The sequence below is a fragment of the Delphinus delphis genome, chromosome 19, assembly GCF_949987515.2.
Source record: "Delphinus delphis chromosome 19, mDelDel1.2, whole genome shotgun sequence".
Taxonomy (NCBI): domain Eukaryota; kingdom Metazoa; phylum Chordata; class Mammalia; order Artiodactyla; family Delphinidae; genus Delphinus; species Delphinus delphis.
Window position 1 is genome coordinate 11,044,549 of NC_082701.1, and position 24,332 is coordinate 11,068,880.

General features: G+C 48.6%; 1 protein-coding gene across 1 annotated transcript in view; it reads left to right on the top strand.

Moving 5' to 3' along the window:
- The window catches only part of CCDC40 (coiled-coil domain 40 molecular ruler complex subunit), a 42,285-nt gene that overhangs the window by 16,328 nt on the left and 1,625 nt on the right, over window positions 1–24,332 (top strand). The window contains exons 10-19 of the mRNA XM_059996270.1: window positions 2,919–3,040; window positions 10,350–10,593; window positions 10,674–10,856; window positions 15,099–15,344; window positions 16,314–16,527; window positions 16,938–17,107; window positions 17,218–17,309; window positions 18,726–18,846; window positions 21,946–22,134; window positions 23,654–23,812. Of these exons, the coding sequence (XP_059852253.1) occupies window positions 2,919–3,040; window positions 10,350–10,593; window positions 10,674–10,856; window positions 15,099–15,344; window positions 16,314–16,527; window positions 16,938–17,107; window positions 17,218–17,309; window positions 18,726–18,846; window positions 21,946–22,134; window positions 23,654–23,812 (1,740 nt within the window). The remainder of the gene's footprint in view (window positions 1–2,918; window positions 3,041–10,349; window positions 10,594–10,673; window positions 10,857–15,098; window positions 15,345–16,313; window positions 16,528–16,937; window positions 17,108–17,217; window positions 17,310–18,725; window positions 18,847–21,945; window positions 22,135–23,653; window positions 23,813–24,332) is intronic.

The following is a 24,332-nucleotide window of genomic DNA, read 5'->3' on the forward strand; positions in this document are numbered from 1 at the left end:
AGTGCTCCAGGGCAGTGCCCACATCTCCCTTCCCGTGTGGAGTAAGGGAGGGCCCGGGTTCAGTGCAGCTCCCAGTTCAGTGGCCAGCACTGGAAAGCAAAGTGGCTGTGACCTTTTTTTTTTTAATCTGTGAGTCACCATCTGCATTCATACGTGCAGTGATGACACAAAGGAAACAAGACACTTTTATTGAAGGAGAGACAGATGGGCTTGAACAAACGAACAAACACACCTGGGTCCACATGGGAAAGCACCCAGTGCTTGCCAACCTATGAATATACTTAATCTAGAATGTGCTCCCATCAGAACCTCAGGGGGGAAAAAACTTCTTAGTTAGCAAAGTGATTCTTAATTTTATCTGAAAAGTAAATTCAGAGGACTAGCAGAGAATTGTCCAGGGGGGAAGGTTCATGAAGGCTGGCCCACGGTCCCAGTTTGCCCAGAAATGACACATTTCCCGAGACGTGGGACTTTCTGGGCTAGAACCAGGGGAGTCCAGGACAAACCGGGATGGTGGGTCCACCTAGCATTAAATACTATAAAGCCCTAGAGGCTAAAATAATGAATTACTGGAGTCAGGGACCGACAGGTAGGCTGTGGGAGCCTGTGAGAGAGCTCAGAATCAAGGAAACGTTTATATAGAAATTTCATGGATTATAAATTAATGGAGAGCAAGTGAATTATGCACCCAGTGGTGTTGGGACATTTGGTTAATCATTTGGGGAAAAAAAATCAAATCTTTTCCTCATACCACACACTAAAATAAATTCCACATGGGCTCAAGGATTGAAACAAGGGAAACTGTACCAGAAGAAAGAAAATGAGAAATATTTATAAAGCCCTGGATTGGAGAGGCCTTTCCAAGCATAACACCAGTAAGTTTGGTGGTATAAAGAGATTTTGAAAATCGATTCAGAATCTGCCGTGTGCGATTCTGCTCTGTGATGATTGTGTACACACACACGATGCTGTAGTTCTCTTTCATTACGTCTTTTTTGCCTCCCGCCCCTCCCTGCTGGCCGTGTGCCATCGGGGCAGGGCCGTCCCACGTTTGTTCACCCTGCACCCAGAACGGGGGGCCCATGGCAGGTGCGACACAGACATTGACGACAGATGAGGGCGGGACAGGGGTTCTGCCACCAAGTTGGCAAAGATGAACAAGGCAGGGGAATCGGGGCTCCCACACTGATGGTGGGGGTGCAGTCTGTCTTCATCAAGATCCTTATTCAAGGGCAATACTGTACTGCATGTCAGGGACACCCACCCTGCTCCCCAGCAAGCTCTCCCAAAACGTCACTTTTTGGACTTCATTCCAGGGAAAATAGGCATGCAAATAAAATTTCTGTATACATTACATACTTCACGAACAAAATGAATAGAGAGTCACTGGGGACACAGTGCTGTGTGTGATAACCAAGAAAGTCCCAAGAAGAGGATATTGGTTAAACAAATTATGATATATCCATGCAGTGGAGGACAATCCCACCAATAAAATAAATATTTGCTGGCATGGAAACCCATTCACAATATGCTACTTTTTATTTTCATTTTTAATATTTATTTATTTGGCTGCATCGGGTCTTAGTTGCAGCACATGGGATCTTAGTTGTGGCATGCAAACTCTTAGTTGCAGCTTGTGGGCTCTTAGTTGCGGCATGCACGTAGGATCTAGTTCCCTGACCAGGGATTGAACCCTGGCCCCCTGCACTGGGAGCGCAGAGTCGTAACCGCTGGACCACCAGGGAAGTCCTGCTACTTTTTAATACTAAGTTACAAAACAATAATAGGATATGATTGCTTACACACACACACACACACACACACACACAACACACACACAGGAAGATAACACCAGGGTGTTAGAAATGGTAAACTCTAAGTTGTGGGATTCTTTTTATTTTCTTTTTGCTTATTTCCATATTCTAATTTGAGTAGAATAAACACTTTTTTAAATGAGAAGTGTGTTTAAAACATTTAAAGACTGAATTCAGCCTCGATTTTTGCATCTCAGCCTGTACCTTGGTCAGCAAGCCTTCGTCCGGCAGCCTTGGGGACTCGGGGGGCACCTGCCTCTGGCTGACCAGCCCCACACAGCCCAGCCTGGGGAGGAGCCCAGTGGTTTGGGTACCTACTGCCTCGGCCGGGCACTGTTGGGCAGTGCACAACCTACTCCACGGCACAGAGCAACCTCCTCAGTTAATAACTTACCCAAATCTGGAAATGTCTCACCAGTCATGGTATAATTAATTCATACCACTTTATGCTCTATAATAATAATAATGAATAGATGATTTTTTAAAGCCCTGACACCTGAGAGTGGGATCCCCAGGGGTGACGCCTCCTTTCACGTCCAGCTCCACCCTTTTATTGTACCTTTGAGTGTTCAAGGCCACTCTGACTTCCTCCAGCATCTACCATGCACATCCACCAAGAGCAGACGCTGCTGGGACTCAGCACCTCCACAAAGATGCTCGTGGCCTAATGGGGGTCTCACCCAAGCTCCCATTCAGCGCCCCTTCCGGGAATCAGCACGAGGCCAACTTGCTAACGGTGCAATGATTCCACTGAAATGACCCATCAGGACATTCTGAGCACCACGTGACACAGCAATTGTGGTCGAGCTAAGAACGTGCTGGGCATACAGGCACCATCCCCTCTGATCCGACGGCCGCAGGATGTGGGTACTGTTAACTGTTCCCGTGTCACAGCTGGGGCTCAAGGCTCAGGCAGGTGTTAGACAGGTCTTTAGAGCCATGTTTAATTTCACATGTGTCCTTCTGCTGATGCAGATAAAGAAAAGCATGGGTAACAGAGAAGGAAGATGATTCAGGAAGCTTGGGGCTCTCCGACATCCTTTTGGGGCTCTGAACTTAATGACATAAGACCAACATCCAAGTAACCTCAACTCTCCACTGCAGGCCTGCACGGAAATAGATGCCATCAACGTGGAGAAAAAGCGCATCCTGCAGCAGTGGGCCGCCAGCCTGCTGGGCATGAAGCACCGCAACGAGGCTCACAAGACCATCCAAGAGGCACTCAGGTACAGGCAGCCCTTCTGGTTGCCATGGCGGTGGGCCAGGTGGCTCAGGACCAAAGGGGGGTCTGGGCGAGCGGGGAGAGCTCGTGACAAGTGTGGGAATGCGGAGGTGGGTGCGGAGTGGACTCCACGCCCAGCTCCTCACAGGTGAGCACGGAGCGCCCATCCTCGGCTCTCCTGGGACAAAGGGGCACACCTGCAGCCGCGCAGCCCTTCGGCCCCAGCTTCCGTCCTGAAGCCACCCTTATTGTTCACCCAGATTTCAGTGTTTCTTAAATCCTTTCAAACTTTCCGTGGCACCAGGAGCAGTAAAGCTTTCATGCTCAGATTTCCTGGGAGGATTAAGGAGAAACAGTGAGAGAGAGAGAAAGAAAAAGGGGTATTTATCTTGGGGAGATAAAGGTGTCCCTTTGATTTGCAGTTTCACCACCTGTGTGCAGAAACTTCATCCCTTCTCTATTGTTCTGCCAAGGGCTGAGTTCCAACCGAAATCCTGCTTTAATCTCCCTGAAAAGGGAAGGAAGAGGCCCCCCTCGCGTTCCCCTCTCACTTCTAGCGAGGGCTGGATGTGTAGCCTGGGTGGGGTGCTGGAGACAGAGGCTTCCAGACACAGCACTGCCTGAATTCCCCAAACCTCCAGGGTGCTTGGGGCCCAGATGTGGAAGCCGGTTCTGGAGGGAGCACATCATAGCTCGACTCGACCTCAGAAAAACAAAACCGGAGGGACTGATTGTTTTTACAACAAGTCATTTTACATGGGTAATGCTGGATTAAAAATACTCATTTCCTTCATTTCCCTGAGTCGATGAGAGAAAGCCAAAGGGAGAATCATGGAATTATCCTGGCAAAGTCCGGCTAAACATCTGCTTTCCCTTTAAACATGCAGGTGGAGGAACCGGGTGGGCTCAGGGCTGTAGGGTCGGGCTCCTCTCTGCCCTGTCCCCGGGGCTGCTGGCCTGCCCACTCCCGCCGTGTCTGCCCCCTCAATGCTGCCCTGTGGTTGGTGTGGGAGAGGCCTCGGCCTGTGGGCAGCTTTTCCCTCCTGCCCAACGTCGACCTTGAGTAAGGTTGAAGCTGGGAGTCTTATGGCCTGTGCCCCCCACAGGGACCCCCCCCCCCCGTTGTCTAGCACTTCCTGTGTGTGTCTGTTTTGTGTGTGTGTGTAAGCAATCATATTCTATTATTGTGGGTCCCCGCCACACCAAGACTTGAAAGACAGCAGCTCCTACGGAATCTTCATAGTTAGTGACAAAGTCGTATCAGGAGTGCGTCCCAACCACAGGTGAAGAATCATGTTGAGGCTGCAGCAAACACTGAAAGTCATACATTCAAAGCAAATGGGTCATTTCCACATGAAACGTCTCAGAACAAGCCAGAAAATACCTACTATACTGTGGGGCTACCCTGCCTAGAATTTACACCCTCTCAGGGATAGGGACACAGACAGGTCCCCTTGTGCCCTGGTATCTGCCTCTGGCATACTTCCTGACAGGATACGTGTGGTACAGGCAGGGCTCAGCACCTCTGCTGGCTGTTAATTTGTCAGCTTCATCGCCTTGAGATCCTGTAACAGGTTCCCTCTAATCCTCAGATGGATTGGGCCGAGCCTCAGACATATTCTAGATTCTGCCAGTTCTTTTCGTTCTGTTTATTTTCCACTGGTGTCTGTTAATCAAGGACTCTTTTTAATCAACTTGTTAATTGAAGTACAGTTGATTTACAATGTTGTATTAATTTCTGCTGTACAGCAAAGTGATTCAGTTTTACATATATAAGCATTTTTTAAATAGTCTTTTCCATTAAGGTTTATCATAGGATATTGACTCTAGTTCCCTGTGCTCTACAGTAGGACCTTGTTGTTTATCCATCCTATATATAAAAACTTATATCTGCTAACCCCAGCCTCCTACTCCATCCCTTCCCCAACCCCCTCCCCCTTGGCAACCACCAGTTTGTTCTCTATGGAGGACATTTTTAAAGAGTGTCTTTTTAATTTTATTATTTTTTAAATTTTTGGCCATGCTGTGGGGCTTGCGGGATCTTAGTTCCCTGATCAAGGATTGAACCTGGGCCACAGCAGTGAAAGTGCCGAGTCCTGGACAACTGGACCGCCAGCGGATTCCTAAGTGTGTCTTTTTTAGAAATAATTTTTATCAAGTGTAAGTGATCACATTACGGGAAATTAGAGAAAGAGAGATAAAGATTTAAAATACACAGTCTTTCTCCTTTGTGACAATGACAGTTGATTAACTAGCTTTCTGGTGTCTTTTCCCCCATGCATGTTTTACTGAGTGTTCAGATTTGTGTCATAAAAGTTGGATGTCTCATTGTTATTGTTATTGTCAAATTCTAGGTATTTATAAGGCTTCTACTTCCTAAAAAAGAAAGTGAGTAACTTTTAAAAATTTGGTTTATTGAGGATAATTTATGTACAAATTTATTATGTAAATTATTAGTGTTATGTAAAAAGTTATCCTTTTTCAGAGCACAGTTCAGTTCAGCAAATGGACAGACGCAAGTAGCCATCATACACTCAAGATATCAGCTATTTCCTGCATCCCAGAAGTCAGTACCTCTTCCCACCTCCAGCCCCCAGCAAACCCTGATCTGCTTTCTGTTCCTATAGTTTGGTCATTTCTAGAATGTCATATAAACAGGATCACACAATACGTAGCTTTTCTTGTCTAGCTTTTTTTTCACTTTGCACAGTGCTTTGAGAGTCAGCCTGATGTTACAAGATCAGTTGCTGAGTAGTAGTCCCTCATGTGCATATATCAACATTTGGTTGTCTCCAGTTTGGAGGGTAGCATGACCAGAGCTGCTGTGAAATTGTGTGCAGGTCTTGGTATGGGAATGCAAAATGGAACAGGCCACTTTGGGAAACACTTTGGCAGCATTTGAGATCCCCAGCCATTCTCATCCTCACCAACACTTAATAGTGCTGTCATTTAAATTTTGGCCATTAGTAGATATGTCGTGGTGTCCTGTCGAGATTTTAATTTGCATCTTCCTAATGACCGATGATATTGAGCATCTTTTCATGTGAGTATCTGCCATCCATATATCTTCTCTGATAAAAGGTGTCTTTTGCTCATTTTTAAAAATTGAAGTATAGTTGTTTACAATGTTTCAGATATACAGCAAAGTGATTCATATATATATATATATATGTATACTTTTCCATTATAGGTTATTACAAGGTATTGGATATAGTTCCCTGTGCTATTGTTTATCTATATATCTGTTAATCCCAAATTCCCAATGTATCTCTCTACCCCCTTTCGCTCTGGCAACCGTAAGTTTGTCTTCTATGTCTGTGAGTCTATTTCTGTTTTGTAAATAAGTTCATATGTATCATTTTTTTAGATTCCACATATAAGTGATATCATATATTTGTCTTTCTCTGACTGACTTACTTCACTTAGTATGATAATCTCTAGGTCCATCCATGTTGTTGCAAATGGCATTATTTCATTCTTTTCATGGCCGAGTAATTGCATATATATGTGTGTGTGTATGTATGTACGTATATATATACACATACCACATCTTCTTTATCCATTCATCTGTTGATGGACATTTAGGTTGTTTCCATGTCTTGTCTATTGTAAATAGTGCTGCTATAAACACTGGGGTGCAGGAGTCTTTCCGAATTAGTTTTTGTCTTTTCTGGATATATGCCCAGGAGTGGGATTGCTGGATCATATGGTAACTCTATTTTTAGTTTTTAAAGGAACATCCGTACTGTTCTCCATAGTGGCTGCACCAATTTACATTCCTACCAACAGCGGAATGTAAATTTTTCTCCACACCCTCTCCATCATTTATTATTTGTAGACTTTTTGATGATGGCCGTTCTAACTGGTGTGAGGTGATACCTCATTGTAGTTTTGATTTGCATTTCTCTGATTATTAGTGATGTTGAGCATCTTTTCATGTGCCTGTTGGCCATCTGTATGTCTTCTTTGGAGAAATGTCTATTTAGATCTTCTGCCCATTTTTTGATTGGGTTGTTTGTTTTTTTTTATGTTGAGCTGTTTGAGCTGTTTGTATATATTGGAAATTAATCCCCTGTCAGTCACATCATTTGCAAATATTTCCTCCCAGTCTGTAGGTTGTCTTTTTGTTTTGTTTATGGTTTCCTTTGCTGTGAAAAATCTTTTAAGTTTAACTAGGTCCCATTTGTTTATTTTTGCTTATGTTTCCATTACTCTAGGAGATAGATCCAAAAAAATATTGCTGTAATTTATGTCAAAGAGTGTTCTGCCTATGTTTTCCTCTAGGAGTTTTATAGTATCCAGTCTTACACTTAAGTCTTTAATCCATTTTGAGTTTATTTTTGTATATGGTGTTAGAGAATGTTCTAATTCATTCTTTTGCAAGTAGCTGTCCAGTTTTCCCAGCAATACTTATTGAAGAGAATGTCTATTCTCCATTGTATATTCTTGCCTCCTTTGTCATAGATTAATTGACCATTAGTATGTGGGTTTATTTCTGGGCTCTCTATTCTGTTCCATTGATCTATGTGTCTGTTTTATTGTGCCAGTACCATACTGTTTTGATTACTGTAGCTTTGTAGTGTAGTCTGAAGTCAGGGAGTGTGATTCCTCCAACTCTGTTCTTCTTTCTTAAGATTGTTTTGGCTATTCAGGATATTTTGTGTTTTCATACAAATTTTAAAACTTTTGGTTCCAGTTCTGTGAAAAATGCCATTGGTGATTTGATAGGGATCACATTGAATGTGTAGATTGCTTTGGGTAGTATGGTCATTTTAACAATATTGATTCTTCCAATCCAAGAACATAGTATATCTTTCCATCTGTTTGTGTCATCTTCAATTTCTTTCATCAGTGTCCTTTAGTTTTCAGAGTACAGGTCTTTTGCCTTCCTAGGTAGGTTTATTCCTAGGTATTTTATTCTTTTGCTTATTTTTAAACTGAGTGGTTTATCTGATTATTGAGTTATGAGTTCTCATATGTTCTGGATACAAGTCCTTTACCAGATGTGTATTTTGAAAATATTTTTCTCCCAGGCTGGCTTGTAATTTCATTCTCTTAACGATGTTTTTTGAAGAGCCAAAGTTTTAAATTTTGATGGATTCCAATTTATTAATTTTTTTCTTTCATAGTTCATGCTTTTAATGTCCTCTCTAAGAAATCTTTGCCTGACCTAGAGTCATAAAGATTTTCTCTATGTTTTCTGCTAAAGTGTGATAATTTTAGCTCTTCCATTTAGGTATATGATCTATTTCAAGTTAATTTTTTTTTTTTCTTGCGGTATGCGGGCCTCTCACTGTTGTGGCCTCTCCCGTTGCGGAGCACAGGCTCCAGACATGCAGGCTCAGCGGCCATGGCTCACGGGCCCAGCCACTCCACGGTATATGGGATCTTCCCGGACTGGGGCACGAACCCGTGTCCCCTGCATTGGCAGGCAGACTCTCAACCACTGCACCACCAGGGAAGCCCTCAAGTTAATTTTATTATGGTCTGAGGTTCAGTCTTTTTTTGCATGTCCATCTCCAGTTGTCTTAGCACCCTTGGTGAAAAGACCATCCTTTCTCCACTGAAATACCGTGGCACCTTTGTCAGAAATCAGTCAATTGTGTGTATGTGTGTGTGTGTGTGAGTGTGTACACACTCCATCCTGTTCCATTGATCTATTTGTCTATCTTTCACCAATACCACATTGTCTTCATAAGTACAGCTTTATAGAAAGTCTTTAAATCAGATATTGGGAGTCTTTGTTCTTTTACAAAATTATTTTGGCTATCCTAGGTCCTTTGGATTTCCATATGAATTTTAGAATTAGCTTGTCAATTTCTGGGGAAAGAATGCCTACTGGCATTGAGATTGGAAATGCATTGAGACTATAGAGCAGTTTGAGGAGAATTGGCACCTTAATATTGAATCTTCTGCTGCGTGAACACAACATATCTCTTCTGTATCTTTTTTTTTTTTTAATGTGTACAGGTATTTATTGCTATACTGGTGAAATTGGGAAAAAGCAGAAAACTGGATAGAGCCTAAATGTATACCAATGAGATATTTAAAATACTATCTGGTCATTGAAAAGAATTAAGGCGATTTCTGTATACACTGATATTGAATATCTCTAAGATACAACAGAAGAAAAAGTAAGGTGCAGAATAGGATATACTAAGCTTCCACTTGTGATTTTTTAAGTGGAGAGAAATACGCAAACACCCACAAACATAATGTTTATATATACATAAAATATATCTGGCAAGACATTTAAGAGACAGTAACAGTTTGCTGGGGGAAGAGAGTCCAAGGCCCAGGAATAGATGTGAGAAAAATATGGAAGGTATTATTCTAGTTCAAGAAGAAAGTACTTTTTGAATTTTTGAATAAAAACTTATTCAAAGGATAAGATACCACAAGTAGAGAAAAGCATGCTTAAAGTACAGCAGGACAGCACAGAATGAAAGGGAAAAAATGTCTCACACACACAAATTCAAATTCCATTATCCAGGATCTGCATTTTTTAACTTGACATTACTTATGGGTATTTCCATGACCAGTATGCTGAGACGATTTGAAGAGACAGCCACCTGTATTCCTCCCAGCCACACCATTCACTGTGCGCCTCAAATGCTTTAAGCTTCGTGTTCACGAGTACAAAACTGAGATAACAGCATATCCTTTCCAAAGGTTATGGTCATGACTAAAGGAGATGGACTGGCGCCAACCACTCCCCACCCACAAGCACAAGGCAACAGTTTCCTGCCCTTTCTCCCTCCCATAATCACAATATTAGAAGAGTTTTAGACTTGAATTTGAGATAGGTAATAGTTCTTTTAACTTTTATTTTTATTTATTTATTTTATTTTTGGCTGCACAGCATGCAGGATCCTAGTTCCCCAACTAGGGATCGCACCCATGACCCCTGCAGTGGAAGGATGGAACCCCAACCACTGGACTGCCAGGGAAGTCCCAGGTAATAGTTCTAATACATTAGAAAATATTAGTCAAGATTTGAGTACTGTTGGGACTTCCCTGGCAGTCCAGTGGTTAAGACTCCATGCTTCCACTGCAGGAGGTGTGGGTTGGATCTCTGGTCAGGGAACTAAGGTCCCACGTGCCGCACAGTGCGGCCAAGAAATTAAAAATAAATAAATAAATAATGTGCGAAAGTCATAAATTTTTTAAAAAAGATTCAACTACTATTGAAAGAGTTGGTTTCCTAATTTCTTTCTCTCCACTCTGTGAGCTTCCTCTGAGCAGGGTACCACCATACATACATACATCGTTGGTGTTCCAACGTCCTAGCTTTGCTCTTTCACTTTTGGCAGCGAATGCCAGCATCAAGTCAAGTCCATGGATGGCGAGCTCGAAGCCTATAAGAAATCCATCATAAAGGAGGAAGAAAAGAATGAGAAACTGGCCAGTATCCTGAACCGGGCAGAGACGGAAACCAGCCTGATGCAGAAACTGACTTCGCAGTGCCTGGCCAAGGAGGAGGCCCTGCAGAATGAGTTCAACACCTACAGGCTCACCCTGCTGGACACGGAGGACGCACTGGGCAAGGCCCACATGGTATGGTCATGTCTCCCACCTGCAGGGCAAGCCTCCCCGACCTCCTTCACAGCGCCCACCCTTTGGCTCTTTCTTTCCAGGAATACACGGCAACCATAGGCCAATTGCAGACTCTCCACCAGACCATCCAGCATGAGCTGGAGCTGGGGAGGAAGATGGATGCCTCCATCGTGGAGAAGCTGCAGGAGCACGTGACCTCCAACAAGATGACAAAGTACTTCCACCAGCTCATCCTGAAGCTCCAGAAGGAAAAGACCAACCTGGTATGCCACCTGCACACACCCGGGCCTCGAAAGGCAGGTGCCCCCAGGGAGAGCAGGCATTGGGGTGCCTCTCGCGGGGAACAGACCACATGTGGTGGAATGGGGGGGAGCAAGGGGCACTCAGCATGTTCATTCACCTTTCATTTTTTTCTAGTTGAAAAGAAATGCATTTTTATTGTAGGGAACCTAGAAGTACAAAAAGGCATAAGAGGAAAATAAGACAGCTAAGTCCCACCATCCAGAGATAATCTCTTCTGAAATTGTGGTGTATTTCCTTCTGGAAATTTTTCTAAACACACACGGTCATACTCATACACACAAAGACACACAGAAACACACGTGCACATACACATCCCCATGTGCACATGTGAGCAAACACGCACACTCGTTCACACACACGCAAACATGCACACATTTGTGCAACATGTTCACATACATGAACACACATGTGAAGACACCTATGCATACACAACCCTACAGGACATAGGACTCTTACTATATACCAGTTTTTAATCCACTCTAATCCATTTACATTAATTTTAATGAAATATAACACAGAGAGAAAAGTGCACAAACAAGTGTAGTTGTCAATGAATTTTTCACTATGTATGTAGTGTTTTATTTTACATTATTGGCCGCATTCAACATAACATTTTCCATTAAATATGCTTAGAAAAAGTACATGTTGGCTTATGCATCACATTTCATCCTACAAATGTATGTGTTTTGTTCAACAGTTCTCTCATTAGACACTTCAGGTTGTTTCTAGGTTTTAAACTTTATAAATAAGTCAGCACTGAACATGCTTGCTCACACATCTTTGTCCACATGTCTGAGGATAAATTGCTGCAGCAGAAACCCTGGTCAAATTGGTAGGAGCATTTTAAGTGGATTGTGGAGTTGCCCAAGCCTCTGCCTCCCCAGGGTGTGCCTGGAGGTCCTGAGTGAATATGATTGGCCCACCTGGCCTGGGGACCCCACCCCTACCCCTGTCATGAGCTCTCTCTTGCTCCCCCAGGGGGTCTTGCTTTTCTCTGAGTGGGGGGGGGGTCCCTGTGTCCTTAGAAAAGCAATTTGTTACTTAAATAATTTCTTCTTTGGCTCTTCCTGTGATGTGACCCCCTGCCTCGGGGCTGCTGTCTATCTGGCTAGCAGCCTGAAGCACCTCACCCCTCCCAGACACCTGGGAGGAGACCAGCTCGCTCCCAGCCTGGTGTGCTAAGGAACCAGAGAGACAGGGCTGGAACCAAGACCGCCCATGCCTGGATCTCCTTGAGATGCCCTAGCTGACGCTGGTGGAGTACTTCCAGTTCTTATTCTGGGAAGTGGGGGCAAGACTACCTGCTGGGAGCAAAAATGGGGGGGCAGTGTGTACTGGAGAAGCTATGGAGTGTGTTGGGTGTGAAGTAAACCTGCCCAGCCCTGCTGCAGCACCACAGAGGCCGGTCCCCTGGCCCCCAGGTGTCCCTCTTCCCCAGCCACCCATGTAGGCGGCACATGTACTACCACTCATGTCCACAGGAGGGCAATAAGGAGTCCAGGTCCAGCATTTGTTGCAACAGTTGGTGGGCGGCAGGTGTACTACCACCCATGTCCACAGGAGAGCAGTAGAGAGTCCTGGTCCAGCATCTGTTGCAACAATTGGTGGGCAGCAGGTGTGCTACCACCCGTGTCCACAGGAGGGCAGTAAAGAGTCCTGGGTCAGCGTTTGTTGCAATTGGTGGGTGGCACATGTCCTACCACCCATGTCCACAGGAGGGCAATAAGGAGTCCAGGTCCAGCATTTGTTGCAACAGTTGGTGGGCGGCAGGTGTACTACCACCCACGTCCACAGGAGGGCAGTAAAGAGTCCTTGGCCAGCATTTGTTACAATTGGTGGGCAGTCCGTGTACTACCGCCCATGTCCACAGGAGGGCAGTAAAGAGTCCTGGGTCAGCATTTGTTGCAATTGGTGGGTGGCACATGTCCTACCACCCATGTCCACAGGAGGGCAATAAGGAGTCCAACTCCAGCATTTGTTGCAACAATTGGTGGACGGCAGGTGTACTACCACCCATGTCCACAGGAGAGCAGTAGAGAGTCCCGGGCCAGTGTTCGTTGAAACTATTGGTGGGCGGCATGTGTACTACCACCGATGTCCACAGGAGGGCAGTAAAGTCCTGGTCCAGTATCTGTTGCAACAATTAGTGGGCAGCAGGTGTACTACCACCGATGTCCACAGGAGGGCAGTAAAGTCCTGGTCCAGCATCTGTTGCAACAATTGGTGGGCAGCAGGTGTACTACCACCCGTGTCCACAGGAGGGCAGTAAAGAGTCCTGGGCCAGCATTTGTTGCAACAATTGGTGATCAGCCCATGTACTACCACCCACGTCCACAGGAGGGCAGTAAAGAGTCCTTGGCCAGCATTTGTTACAACAATTGGTGGGCAGCCCGTGTACTACCGCCCATGTCCACAGGAGGGCAGTAAAGGGTCCTGGGCCAGCAGTTTTTCCAACAATAGCCAGCAGATGCAAGTCCAGCTCTGGAAAGGGGGCACTTTTCCCAAACTGTTCATTACACCTCGTGGGCTGGTGGCAGACAGGGTGGGCATATCTGGGACAAGGAGCAGAGATTGTGGAGGGACAGAATCATACGCAGCTGGGTCCAGAGGGAGGGCAGGCACAGGTGAACCATGGGGCCTACACAGTTCAGGAGCAGTACTGATGTCCCAGGAGGAGGCCAGGGTGGTCTCAACAAAGGGGACAAACAGCCCGAGGGGACTGAGGGGAGGTCGGGGTGCTCTGGTTGGCCTGGTTGGTGGCTGAAAGGGGACTTAGGAGCTGAAGCCCTTCCAGGGTGGCTAGCACTGGGGTAGAGAGGAAGGCAGGGCCCCTGTGAAGACCCAGTGACCTTGGATGGTCTTGGCAAAGAAAGGGACGGGTGGATAGCCAGAGCTCAGAGGGGCCAGAGGGACCAAGGTGTGACCGCAAGGAGCTGGGTGACTTGAGATGCTGGCAGGGTCTGGCTTTAAACCTAGGAATGTTCTGGAAAGTCATGCATGATGGCTGGTCAGAGAGTGCATGTGTGACAGAGCCAGCTGGGGTCGTGTGGGGAGGGGCAGAGATGACCCTGGGAGACCAGGAGTTGATGGGAGCCACAGGCTGGTAGAGAGCTGAGGATTTTCGTGGGCAGGAACTTGTGGGCAACCAACGGCGAGGGGCTGGCTAGCAAGGTCAAGGCAGAACCACAGCTCGGGGAAAGGGGCCCTGATCCCAAAGTGAGCCCGAGCTGCCTCCCTCCCTGATTCTCACAAGTATCCTTATGATCAACCCTCCATGGTAGGAAAGAGTGGAGCAAATCTGTCTTCGGAAGCCAACAGAGGAGGCAGGGTGGGCTGGCCCAGCCTTCGGGACAGTGGCAGCCCCACGGAGCCCTGGGCACTTCTGCCCCGGGCTGAAGCTCCCACCCCCAGAACCAAGGTTGGCGAGAGCCCCAGTACAGTACAATCTTTTCTCTTAAGGACTGTGTCCAGCTTTTCCAGTGAAATGTAAGGACATTTGTCCCATCAAATAGAAATTAGAAGTTGGTGTTTGTCACAGCATTATTTAGAGTTGGAATGTTGATAAGAGATTGACAAGCTCAAAGAAGGCAGGCATCTTGGTATTCCTCACCAAAACACATGAGCTGTCAAGAGCAGTGCTCCATGATCATTGTGGAACAGATGACATTCCCAGGGACAGCTGTGACTTGCTTCCTAATCTCTGTTACAAATATGACCGAGTATTACACAGCCATTAAAAATGACATGACATGAAAGTTGTCAAATTGCAAAGTGGCTTACAAACCTATATGTAGAGTGCGATCCTGTTTTTCTTTTGGTGGGGGGCAAAGGGGTTTATATACAAAGTCAGGAAGGCAGGATAGATTCTAAATAGTGACGCTGGCTAACTGTGTGGCAGATTTATGGGTGATCATCTGTATTTTCACATTTCCCCGTTTCAATGCACGTTACTGTTTGTTTGATAAGAAGAGATAATAATGTTAGCTTTCTTTTTCTGTGAGAAATCATTAGGGTTCCAACAAGTAGGTCCTTTGACAGGTCTTGAGGTGGAGAGAAAGCCAACATCCTCCTCTCCTGATTATGTTTTGGAATTTCTCCAGATGAATACCTGGATGATCAAGGAAACAAGAAGCCAACCAGCTCCTTTGGAGCCTCCCAGAGAGAGAAAAAAAGTTCAGACATGTTTCCTTCTGCTAATTCAGGTGACACATCATTCCAAAATTGACGGTGACATTGCTCAGACCACCCTGGATGTCACGAACACCAGCTGCAGGCTGGACATGCATCAGAAGACACTGGCTGAGCTGGACAAGGAAGTGAAAAAAGTCAACGACCTCATCACAAACAGTGAAAATGAAATCTCCAGGCGCACAATCCTGATTGAGAGAAAGCAAGGCCTCATCAACTTTTTGAACAAGCAGCTGGAGCAGATGATTTCTGAACTCGGGGTAAGACCCCAGGGCCGGGAGAGGCCGCTCGGGTTGATATCCATGCCTGGCCATTCCAGGAACTTCTTATGTTCAGAAACGAACTCACGTAGGACACACGCGTTCCTGTCCCGCTGATCATACAGGTGAAGCACACGTGTCTGTGCCGAGTGCTCTGACTCGGGCTGTCTGCAGACCTTCTCTGTCGGGCCAGATAGTATTTCAGGTGTTACAGGCCAGATGGTCTCTGTCGCAATCCCCCACCCCAGCGGCTATGAGGAGGCACGGGCAGTACGTAAACAGATGGGTGTGGCCGTGTGCAGTAAAACCTTACCTAGGGCCCCTGAAGTTTGAATTCCATATAACTTCCGCCTGGCACAAAATTCTCTTCTGATTTTTTGTGTGGCCCACGGGCTATGCGAAGATAGGCAGCAGGCGGGATCTCAGCCACTGACTGCAGCTCTAAGTGAAGCGGTCTGATGAGTCTGGGGCTTGAAGTCCTACAGGTTATCCAGGTATCGCTGACCTGAGGAACCCACCAACAGCTTCAAGTCCCAGAACAGGATGGGCAGCTGGGGGCACATTCTTAGGTAGACCTCGACACCAGAGTGCGGTCTCAGAGCTGCAACCTGCTTGGATTCCAAGGGAGTAAAGACCCTAACCCATGACAGTGCGCTGTTAAAAGACAATTTGCAAAGCCTCTTGGGTGACAGAGGCCCTGCTGCCCCTGCCCCAAGACTGGGGCATGGTGGGGCCCGGCCAGTGGAGGGAGGGGAAGGGGTCACAGACCCCCAGACCCATATCTCCCACAGCAGGTCAGTCCATATGGCCTGGGCCCTCGGGGGAAGGGACCCAATGACAGGGTCCCTGGTCCCTCTGAGTAAAGACCCCCTACTCGTCGTACAGACACATGATCTCAGGGGTCCCCACCCTCGGCAGCCCACCCAGATTTAGAGGCTCATTCTTCTTTCTGGTGAACATCACTTTCAGGGGCAAGAAGTGGGGCCCCTGGAGCTGGAGATCAAGAGGCTGACCAAGCTGATCGAGGAGCACAATGCCGGCGTGACGCAGGCCCAGGTGACCTGGCTCCGGCTGCAGCAGGAGATGGTGGCGGCCACGCAGGGGCGCGAGGAACACCTGGCCTCCCTGGACATGTCCAAGAAGGAGATCCACATCCTGGAGCAGAAGAAACTACGTATAGAAAGTGAGCTCCCCTTCCCAGCCCCCCTCCACAGCACCTGCTGTTGTGTCCCGGTCCCACCTGGTCAGCCCAGCCCTGCAGCCCCACAGGAAGTGCTGCCTGGTGTCCAGGGCCCACTCGGCCTGAACACATCATGCCCATTTCTTCCCGGAGGTCCTGCCGCCTGCTTGTCCTGCCCTTGAGCCACCCAAACCCCCCTGTTGGTGGTCAGGGTCGTTGCTTTCCGGCCCTGCCCCTGAGCTTGGCTGGTCTTTCCTAGGGGTTTGGTGTCTGAGCACCAACCCTGTCCCCTTCGGCCTCCTCTGGCTGGGCGGGGGTGCCCGAAGGTCGGCGGGGCTGGGGGGCGCTCTGGGCACAGACCCGGATCACAACCCCCAGGAGCCACCCCCGACCCCCGGCCGCCCTCCCCTCAGACAAGATCGACCAGGAGAAGAAAGAGCAGAAGCAGATCGAGCGGCACATGAAGGACCTGGACAATGACCTGAAGAAGCTCAACGTGCTGATGAACCAGAACCGATGCAGCTCCGAGGAGCTGCAGCAGGGCAACCTGGCCACGGAGGGCGAGTTCGTGCGTGCGCTCAAGGTAGGCTCCACCTTGAGCTCCCGCCCGTGGTGGGCAGGCAGGGGGCAAGGCGGGGGAACAGGTGTGCGCCCGCCCTCAGCCCCACCCTCAGCCGCCCCCTCCCCATGCAGGCCTCGGAGCGAGAGACCATCGAAATGCAGGAGAAGCTGAACGAGCTCAGGGAGGAGAAGGCGGCCGTGCTCAACAGCCTGGTGGAGGCGGAGTGAGTGCCGGGCGCGTCCTGTCCCAGGGTCGCTGCCCCGCAGAGCCGTGGGAGGCCACCATCCACGTAAACCGGCCCGGGAGGTGGGGGCGGCTCTGGAACCCGAGGTGGATCCTGGGGAAGAGTGGGGTTCTTGTCTCCTGAGCTCAGGGCAGCCCTCCCACCAAACCCATGATCGTGGTGGCTGGAAATAGAGTGGCTTCCTTTGGGACAGACTTTTTAAAAACTGTATGATCTTTCTGGTGCCTGATTGTAAGAGTAATCCAGACCCAACGGTGAGCATTTTAAACTGTGACAGTGTGTGCAGAGTAGAAAGGAGACTCACACTCAATCCAACCCTCTTCCTTTACCATTTTCTCTGTGTATTTCTTTCATTTTTTTTTAACAAAAATGAGATTGCTCTCTATGTCCCCCTTTGAAGTAACCTTATATTTTTTTGTGATGTCCTTCCCCATTGGTGCACGTAGATCTGCATCTCCAGTTGCAAGGGCTCTTGAGCGGGTACTGTATGCATGCACCCTGACTGGTGCCATGTGATTGCCAAGGGGCTGAGTGGCAAAGGGATCATCCCCTCCCTGTGGTTTGACAGAATCTACACATAACACCGCCTGGAGCTTGCAGAGGATCTTAGTCCCTCCAGGCTGCTCAACAGAGCACCACAGACTGGGGCTTCTAAACAATCAACAGGAATTTATTCCTCACGGTTCTGGAGGCTGGAAGTCCGAGATCAGGGTGCCTATATGGTCGGGTGAGGGCTCTCTTCTGGGTTGCAGACTCCTTGCTGTGTCCTCACAGGGTGGCAGGAGAGGGGGAGATCTGTGGGGTCTCTTTTATGAGGGCACTAATCCCATTCATGGGGGTTCCACCCTCATGACCTCATCACCATCCCAAGACTTGGCATAAGGATTCCAACATGTGGATTTGGGGGCAGGGGGACACAAACATTCAGACCACAGGGGGTGGGGGGGCATGTGTCTTTGCTAACATTTTAATAGCTTTCAGGCTCTTGGTCTATCTAGGCTTTTGACTTCTTCTTATATCAAATTCTATCACTTATATTTGCTTTTCTCAGTTTCTCCTAAAGTTACATATCTGTTTTCTCCTCTGCCCCAGCCCCCTGCCCCGGCCCCCCAGTGAGGGTGGTGGGCACTGGGGTTGAGTTCACCTTCTGGTCCCAGAATGGTAACATTTGTTTCTATTTAAACCCTTGCCTGGGTGCCTGCAAATTAACCAGGCCACCTGCTAGGTGAGGGCGCCCCTCATGGACGGGAAGGCGAGGGTCTCCTGTAGCCCATTACAGACATTGCTCCTTGTGCTCGGTGCCCACCCCAAGCACAGCACACAGCGATCACCAAAGCATCAGAAAGAAAGCCCCTTCGTTCTCCAGCTCTTACACTGCCTCTCCTTCCCTTAAAGACACCAGATCATGCTTTGGGACAAAAAAATCCAACTGGCAAAAGAGATGCGCGCCTCAGTGGATTCCGAGACGGGCCAGGCAGAGATCCGGGCCATGAAGGCTGAGATCCACAGGATGAAGGTGGGTGGGAGGAGGGAGGTGTGGGGAGCTTGGGAGCTCGGGGTCCTGGGAGGAAACCACTCCAGCACAGCGGCCTGCAGCCCAAGCACAAGGAAACTTGCTGTTCCCTTTGCTGACCTCCTGTATCAGGGCCTGTCCAATTCTTGTTCTTACTGCACCGAAATGGTTACAGGACACACAGCTGTCTGCACAGTATTCATGAACTATTTTACCCTCACTCTGTGCAAGCAATGCACTCCAGTATTTTTAAACGCTGGCTGTGACCCCCACCCCCACCAATCTCACGACCCATTTGTGAGATGTATCCCACTGTTGGACCAGAAAGACTCTCACTCAGTAACAGGGTTCAAGGAACACACCTACCTTTTCCTTCCGAGCCATGTTTTCTCTCTACTGTCATCTTTAGCTGGATTTCATTCCCTTGAGAAAATGCTGGTAATTAAATCACAGGCTGTCACTGAGCCAAAGGTTCAGGGCCTTAAGGATACAAATGAGAGCAGGTAATAAAAACAAATGTGACATCACTTTTCTAATTACGTGGTTAATAATAATAATAACCCCGCTAGCTATTGAGTCCAGAGGAAGTCTGATCAAATGCATCTACTGCTGATAAGTTTTAGAAAACCACTCCATTTAACCGACTTTTCAAACCGCAGAAGTTGCAGCAGGTCAAACCCTCTATCACAGAGCTTACAGCCACACAGGCATGTGCACACACACACACACATGGACGGACGGGGCTACCGCCCCCTTGCCCCCTAGTTGTGGTTTTGTTTTGTTTTGTTTTCCATAACAAAAATAGTACATATAATTCAGCAACTTATTTTTTTAAAAATAATCCAGACATTATCTTTCCTTAACAGTTGCAGAATATACTATGGATATAACATAATTTAATGAAACATTCCTAGGTTGATGTGAAGATTCAGAATGTTTCCAATTTGTTGTTTTGTCACTAAAACAATTGTTACAATGATATCCTTGTGGAAATCAATGACCATATTTGCTTTCATGGGTCTGTTTCTGGGCCCTCTGCTGTGTCCACTGATCCAAGAGCCCAAATCCACACGGTCTTGATTTCTGTGGCCCTGTCCAATGTGATTCCTCCAGCATTGTTCTTTTTTACAAAATTGTCTTGTCTATTCAATATCTTTTTCCTTTCCAAAAACATTGACAATCAGCCTGTCAATTTCTACAAAAGTTCCTGCGCGGATCATGGTTGGGATTTGAGGCTCCAGATCAATTTAGAGAGAATTGACACCTTAGCATTGCTGAGTTTTCCAGTCCGTGAGCAGGTGTGTCTGTCTCCCCATTTACTTGGTCTTGTTTGATTTCCCTTGTTAGTGTTTTTGTCTTCGGCATTCGGGTTTTGCATATGTTTTGTGAGATTTATACCTAAGTGTTTCGTGTTTTCTGGTGCTGTTGTAAATGGTACTTTCTAAAATTTTCAAATTCCAGTTTCTCATTGTTAAGGTACAGAAATACAATGGACTTTTTTTGTGTGTGTGTGGTACGCGGGCCTCTCACTGTTGTGGCCTCTCCCGTTGCGGAGCACAGGCTCCGGACGCGCAGGCTCAGCGGCCATGGCTCATGGGCGCAGCCGCTCTGCGGCATGTGGGATCTTCCTGGACCGGGGCACGAACCCGTGTCCCCTGCATTGGCAGGCGGACTCTCAACCACTGCGCCACCAGGGAAGCCCCTACAACGGACTTTTTTACATTGACTTTGTTCCTGTGATTTTGCTAAACTCACTCGTTTATTGGTCTATAATATTTGACAACCCACTGCATGAAAAGGGGTTTCTCAGTGGATTTGCGTTGCTGGTTTACATGTGGGGGATTGAGCACACGTGTGTGCCGGTGTGTATATGTGTGTGTGTGTTTTGGCGTTTCCTCCTTGGGAGGTTGCCTGTTTATATCTTTGCCTGATTTTCCTGTTTCTTATTTCTTAGCAATTTTTAGGACCTCCTTGTATATTGGGGTTAATAACCCCTGTCTTTAATACCTATTCTAAACGTTACCTCTGGTCTACTGCTTGCCTTTACACATTTTTTTTATGGTCTCTTTCCGCTCAGAATGTGTTTAGTGTTAGTTGTGTATCAGTCTTTTCCTGTATGGCTCCTGGGTCTCCGGTACTGTTAAGAAGGTTCCCCAGCTTGAGGTTACACAAACAGATTCCTGAGCTTTGTCAGTTGTTTGCACATACTTAGATCTTGAATACACCTGGAATTTATTTGGGGATGTTGTGAATAGGGGTCCATCGTATTTTCTCTCTGCTGGGGAGTGAGTTATGCCAGCGGCATGTATCAGGTGATCTGTGCTTCTCTCACTGATTTGAACGGCCACGTTGATCACAGGGATGGAGTTGAGGTTGCCATCCTTGTCCTGCATCTCTGCTCTGCTGTGACAGTTATTTTGACGGGCTCGTGCCAGCGCAGAGCATTTGGTTACTGTCACCCTTGCTCTGTTTTAACCTCGTGGGCTAGGCCTCCCACCACCACTCCTAACTTAACTTGGGGATTCCTGCCTGTCTATCCTTTTGTTATTCTGAATCAACTTTATTGAGGAATAATTTACATGCAGTAACATGAACTTATTTTAAATGTCCAGTGCACACGTATGCAGCCACCACCCCATGGAGACGTAGAGCACGTCCACCCCTGCAGAAAGCTCCCTGGCGCCCCTCGCAGCCCAGCTCCCACCACGACCCAGCCCCCAGCCCAGGCCCTATAGGCCCTACACACCACCATCTCACAAAACCATGGTGCATTTTTCCTAATGAGGAAATTAACCTTGGTGCAATACAGTTAACCAAACTACAAATTCTAACCAGAGTTCACCGTTTTTTTTGGCTAATGTCCTTCTGCTCCAGGACTCAACCCTGGGCCACATCTAGTCCTCATGTCGCCCCACCTGCCCCGGTCTCTGACGGTTTCTCAGTGTTGCCCTGTTTGCCTGGTGTTCTTTACATGGACCTTAAATCACTCTGACCGGTTGACTAAGCCCCCAGGTTCCTTTCTCCCCTGGGGACATCACCCCTGCGGGTTCCCTGATGGTTCAGTTGGATGTGGTGGGAGGTCCCTCTGCTCTGTGCACCCAGGTCAAGCACAGCCAACTGCTGAAGCAGCAGGAGAAGATGATCCAGGACATGGAGCTGGCTGTCGCACGCAGAGAGACCATCTCCACTCGGGCCGAGGGGCAGTGCAAGATGGACAAGAAGCTGCTCACCCGCACAGACTTCCACCGCAAGCAGACCGAGCTGAGACGGAAGATCAGGGACATTCACAAGGTCGGGGAGCCGAGCGACTGGGAAGGGACCACGCTGCAGGCCACCTGTCCACAGGCGGTCAGCCTGTGTCACCAGCCCAGCTGGCAGGCGTGCAGGCATCACTGGCCAGGGCCGTATTTCTGATGTACTTTCCCCAGCTTGGGCTGCGATTTCACTCTGTCCTTCCTGCCTGCTTCTCGGCCGGCCCCTCCCTGCCCCACCTGCCTCACCGCCTCTTCTTCTGCCCCTCATTCCCAGAGCTATGGTCACAGCTGCTGTGTCAGGGCTGTTTTAGGAGACAGAGAAGTGACAGTGGGGGCTGGGGGTGATGAGAGGAGCTCAGGTGCAGAATCAGACAAGCTGCTTTCTTCTGTGCTGGGGACAAAAGCCTGAGCCTCACACCCCACGTGCTGGTTCTGGGTCAAGATACAGTGGGTGTCAGATCAGTAGGTGCTTCCCGAGTGCCCCTAACGTTCTGCTCTGATAGGGGCTTTCTTTGGGAGTTTGTCTTGGGTTTAACAGAAGATCTATATAGGGAGGGTGCAGCTTAGGACTGGAGGCGGCCCTATTTCTGCCCCTTTCTGCCTAACAGAAATGGCATCAGGGAAGTATGGAGTGCTGGTGAAGGGCATGAGTCCCTGTGTCACTGACCCCAAGTGGGTGGTGGGGATGGGCCAGCGGGAACGTGGAGGGCACCCACTCGAGCCCATGTCCCCGTCCACCAGTCCAGATCGACTGAGCATTGTGGTGTGTGCCTTGCCCTGAGAAGGGACCAGCTGTATGGCCCAAGTGCCCCCTCCTTTTGTGATCACCAGGCTGGGCTGTGGGCTCAGACTTCCCTCAGCCCCTGCTGACCAGCTGTGTGGCCTCAGTGCGTATAGAAACCTTCCACGCCTGAATTTCCTCGTCTGCCAGTGGAGATAGGAGCAGTGGCCCCTCCCTGAGAGGCGAGGGTTACATGAGACAGAAAGCTGCCTCGGAGCCCCACTGTGGGTCCCAGCCCTGCTCTTCCACTCATGGCTCAGGCACGTTGTCTGACCTCTCTGTACCTCTGTTTACTGACCTGTGAAATGGGTCCTCACCTCATGGCATCACCCAGAGGACTGAATGGAGAATGTTGGAATAGCCCCTGTAGGGGGAGTCCTGTATGAGGAAAGGTAGCTGAAAACGACAGACTTGATACAACTGCTCATTTGGATGTTACTGGAGGCACAGAGGGGTCTTTTCCGGGCCTGGTTTGTGCATTTCTCTGCCACGTTGGCCACTCCTGGCGTCCATCCCTCTCGACCCCTCGTGGCTCCCCAGGGGCCTCCTCTGCCCAGCTTGGTGACGGACTCCTCTCCGCCCCACCCCACAGAGGGTCTGGCCAGGGGTCCCTTGCTGGCCTCCCCACCCCCAATACTCTCCTGCACCCCGTCTCTTTGGGAATCCTCCTGGATCATGTGCATAGAGGGTCCTGGGGTCCTCCCAGCCTGACTCTGCTCTGTCGGCTGAATAACCGGTGGGCAGGGTCCCAGGATGCTCCTGTCTAACCCCCCAGGCCACCGAGGAGTGCACCCAAACCATCCTAGAACTGGAAGAAACTCAAAAATCCGTGAGCGACTCCCTCCTGGAGAAACAGGAGCAGCTGTCAAGGATGCAGGCCAGGGCCGACGAGCTCGAAGCTGACCTGTACCAGCTGGCAGCCCTCAAGCGGCAGGTACACAAGTCCCCAGGGCCGCCAGGGCCACAGGAACCCAGCAGCAAGGCCCGTTCCGGCCCAGCTAAGCCGAGGCTGATCGCACCTGAGGTGCTGTCGTCCACCTCATGTTTCCCATGAAGTCTCCATGGGCCGGCACTGTCCTGGGTGCCAGGGCAACAGACTAGAATAGAAAAGGTGACAATCCCTGCCCTCCTTCTGAGGGCGGGAGGGCAGGTGAGAAACAAAACGAATAAGAAAAAAGATACCATATATCTGATGGTGATATAGATACTCCGGAGAAACAGGGGGCAGAGAAGGAGCATCGGGTGGGTGGGGGCTGCACTTGCAAGTAGGGTGGTCTGAGACGGCCACACAGGGGAAGCGACACTGGAGTCAAGACTTGCAGGGAGCGAGGGAGTGAGCACCCCCAGGTACAGCAGGAGCTGGAGACTGCTGGGGCCCCTGGGCTTGCACCGCTTGGGGCCGCACCACCGTGGCCAGGGGCTTCTCCCTCAGGGAGGGTGTTGGGGGGGAGGAG